Source organism: Alexandromys fortis, unplaced genomic scaffold, assembly GCF_014885135.2.
Source record: "Alexandromys fortis isolate MF-2015 unplaced genomic scaffold, M_Fortis_MF-2015_v1.1 scaffold_87, whole genome shotgun sequence".
Classification (NCBI taxonomy): Eukaryota; Metazoa; Chordata; class Mammalia; order Rodentia; family Cricetidae; genus Alexandromys; species Alexandromys fortis.
In genome coordinates this window covers 6,517,727-6,521,047 of record NW_026067971.1, presented here as the reverse complement: position 1 = coordinate 6,521,047, position 3,321 = coordinate 6,517,727, and the positions used below count along the sequence as shown (strand labels likewise).

Below are 3,321 nucleotides of genomic sequence, written 5' to 3'. Positions count from 1 at the left end.
ACAGGGTGTTTCTGTTGCTTTGGAACCTGTTCTGGAACTAGCTCTTGTAGACCAGGCTGGTCTCGAACTCACAGAGATCCGCCTGCCTCTGCCTCCTGAGCGCTGGGATTAAAGGCGTGCACCACCACCCTGCTACTGCTGACCTTTTTTTAAGGGAATCTCTGCAGCAGTTTCTCTCTCCGTGGAGAGTCCGAGCTTAGAAACCTGCTCACGCTTTTATTGAGTAGCTTTACTTCCTAATGTAGTTAAAGAAATAATTATTAAGAGGTTTGTTCCTTACCCTTTGCAGTGTACAGTCTCTTGTCAACTTTTACCCACAGCCAAGGTAATCATACTAAGTATGTTTGTTGTGTTAGCTTGACAGCAGTCTTCACTCTTACCCACACTGTAATGTTACGCTACTTACTCTGTGTTCTAAAATAAGCTGGCTTACACACACACACACACACACACACACACACAAAATCACTTTTACATTTGCTTTTCCCTCCAGTAAGTATTATCCTGACGATGCAGCTGAAGAAATGAAGGCTCTTCTGGGAATATTTAGGGATATTTTAAAAAAAAAAAAAAAAAAAAAAAAAGAAAGAAAGAAAAGAAGAAAAGAAAAAGAAGTAATTATTTTGTTAATAAGCCAAGTAAAACATGTCTAATCCCCAAAGAATGCTTTTTTATTTTTAAAAATAATTGAAAACCATTCAAAATTTTTCTCTTAAATTTGATCCATTTCTTGACTTTCTTATAACACAATATGTGAACTGATGTATTTTTATTTCTGTTATAAATTCTTGAAGAATAGTTTTGCTTCAGAAAACTGGTAATTATCATAAGTAATTTTTATTAAATCAATATTAATAGAAACTAAGGTTTCATGTTTTATTTCTTAAGAAAGGTGTCTGAGAGCGACATAAAGCTGTGAGTCTGCTCAGTGTGCAGCGTATCACGAACGCGTTCTCATGTGTCCTGTCCTCTCTCTGGGCTTTCAAGAGTTCAGCTTTTGAAAATGTTATTCCATTTTGAGCAGTAATAAATGAAATGTTAATTGGTATGGATTATTGTTTAATTTGCCTTGTTTTTAAGGTTTTATTTTTTTTATTTATTTATGTGCATATGTGTGATCCTAGATGAGATTATGTGCACCATGTGAGTGCAGGAGCTCACAGAAGCCATAGGCTGCACTGGATCCCCTGGAACTGGAGTCACAGATGGCTGTGGGCCCTCATGTGGGTGCTGGGAACTGCAGTCACAGGTGGCTGTGGGCCGTCATGTGGTTGCTGGGAACTGGAGTCACAGATGGCTGTGGGCCCTCATGTGGGTGCTGGGAACTGCAGTCACAGATGGCTGTGGGCTGTCATGTGGGTGCTGGGAACTGGCCCTGGTTCTCTGCAAGAGCACAAGGTACTCAGCCGCCACACCATCTCTGCAGCCATGTTTATCGGCTTTACCAGGGCAAAAGATGAAACAACTTAAGAAATTTTATAACTGTGATGTGTCTCTAAGCATAAAAATATAGAGGCCAGAGAAGAAAAGAAGAGGAATTTGTTAGTGAAATGATTATTGTCATTGCTAACAAACATTAGGGATGTGCACTAATCTCCATCAGAAGCTTGGACAAAGCTGAGGAGTCTGTCTCTGCTGAGGAAGCCTGGGGTCTGTGTCTGAACCCAGGACGCACAGCCTGTGGAGGTCCTTCACATCCATAGAATGAACAACAGTGCACTGAGGCCTGCTAGATAGCAGTTTGATTCAGTGCGAGCCGTTAGTGAAAAGCACTGTGTTTGGTCCTTCAAAGGACGAGGCACCGTCTCCTCTTTCATTGTTTACACGCTAGCAGAGACAGTGACGCTGTTTCCTGGAGAGTGTAAAAGCTACAGTCTGTTCAGTACACAACATCACTCATGGGTTTAAAGCCATGTGGGCATCGTAATTTAAAAATACTCTGTTGCTAAAACATGCTAACAGTCATCTGAACTGCTGGAAAACTGGCAGCAATAAAATGCTCCTGCAGGTCGTGTCCCTGCGGGTTGTGCACGATGCAGTATCTGCAGAGGACAGTGCGCTAAAGGAAGACAGGGTGAAGTGTGCCCGCAGAGGACAGGGTGGAGTGTGCCCGCAGAGGACAGTGCGCTAAAGGAAGACAGGGTGGAGTGTGCCCGCAGAGGACAGTGCGCTAAAGGAAGACAGGGTGGAGTGTGCCCGCAGAGGACAGGGTGAAGTGTGCCCGCAGAGGTAGCACATAGAGTGCATCGCCGTCACTGGAGGGATGGCTTGCAGACAGCGTGCTCTGTGATGTGCCCAGGGTTTCTGACTTAGGTCTGGAGTGCTCCTAAGCGGTTTTCATTCCCAACAATTTCCCCATGGGTGCTGTGCTGTAGACCCAGGGACCAGACTGTGACCCAGGTTTTAAGAACTGGGATATGGTCCTGGCTACGAAGTTAAGGTGACCTTCAGAGAGAAGTTAAAACTTGACCCTTAAAAAAATGACTGATACTTTGTTAAGGGAATATATAAGAATGGACACTCTAGAAAGAGGTAACAGCCTGAACACAGAGCCAAGGAGGAAGTATCTGTTTGGGGAATAATGAGGTGTGTTTTACAATAGGCCAGTGCAATCAAGGTTTAGACTGTAGCAATGCCGTACTGTGAAGGCCTTAAAATGAAAGCCACGCTTTAATCAGTAGACTAATGTTTCTCAATATGCGTTATCATCAATTATGTGTAGGATATTCAATATACAAATTCCTGGGCTTTATCTCAGGTCTAGTGGATCCCTCCAGTAGAGGGACTAGGAAATCCTCTAGTTTAAATAAGCACATCAAATGGGTTTTTGTGGAGGGGTTAGAGACAGGAGACAGGGTTTCTCTGTAGCCCTGGATGTCCTAGAACTCGCTCTGTAGACCAGGCTGGCCTGCCTCTGACTCTCGAATGCTGGGATTAAAGGCATGTGCCTCCCCCACCTGGCACAAATGATACTTATAATCAGATCAGTTAGGGAAGTCTCACACAGTAAATTCTCATCTTAAGTAATAAGAACCAATGTCAAGTTGACAGTGTTGTAGCTGTGTGCCATTTTACAAGAGTTTCCTGAACAAGTGTTGCTGTGTTCAATGTGTGCAACGCCAACAGAAAACCGGTTATTTATACTAACCCCTTATAGGAAACCAATTACTGCTGTTCTTTCCATAAAGTGAGTAACCACCCTAAATATTCCTAGTTACAAGTCAGGTTTGTGTTTATTCATGGAATGAATCATATGTTAAAGCTGCTAATAAAATCTCTGTGTGGAGCTGAAGGCAACTTGGTAGTAAGAGCCCTGGCTAC

The 3,321-nt window shown here is 43.1% G+C and overlaps 1 protein-coding gene across 2 annotated transcripts in view; it reads left to right on the top strand.

Annotated features, from left to right (window-relative positions):
- The window catches only part of Hfm1 (helicase for meiosis 1), a 73,142-nt gene extending 72,224 nt beyond the window's left edge, over nucleotides 1-918 (top strand). The window contains exon 40 of one of the 2 annotated variants that reach the window (XM_050155810.1): nucleotides 494-918. In XM_050155810.1, coding sequence (XP_050011767.1) covers nucleotides 494-653 — 160 coding nt within the window. In that variant the 3' untranslated portion in view covers nucleotides 654-918. The remainder of the gene's footprint in view (nucleotides 1-493) is intronic. The other variant, XM_050155808.1, reaches the window with a different exon arrangement.
- Nucleotides 919-3,321: the final 2,403 nt, after the last annotated feature.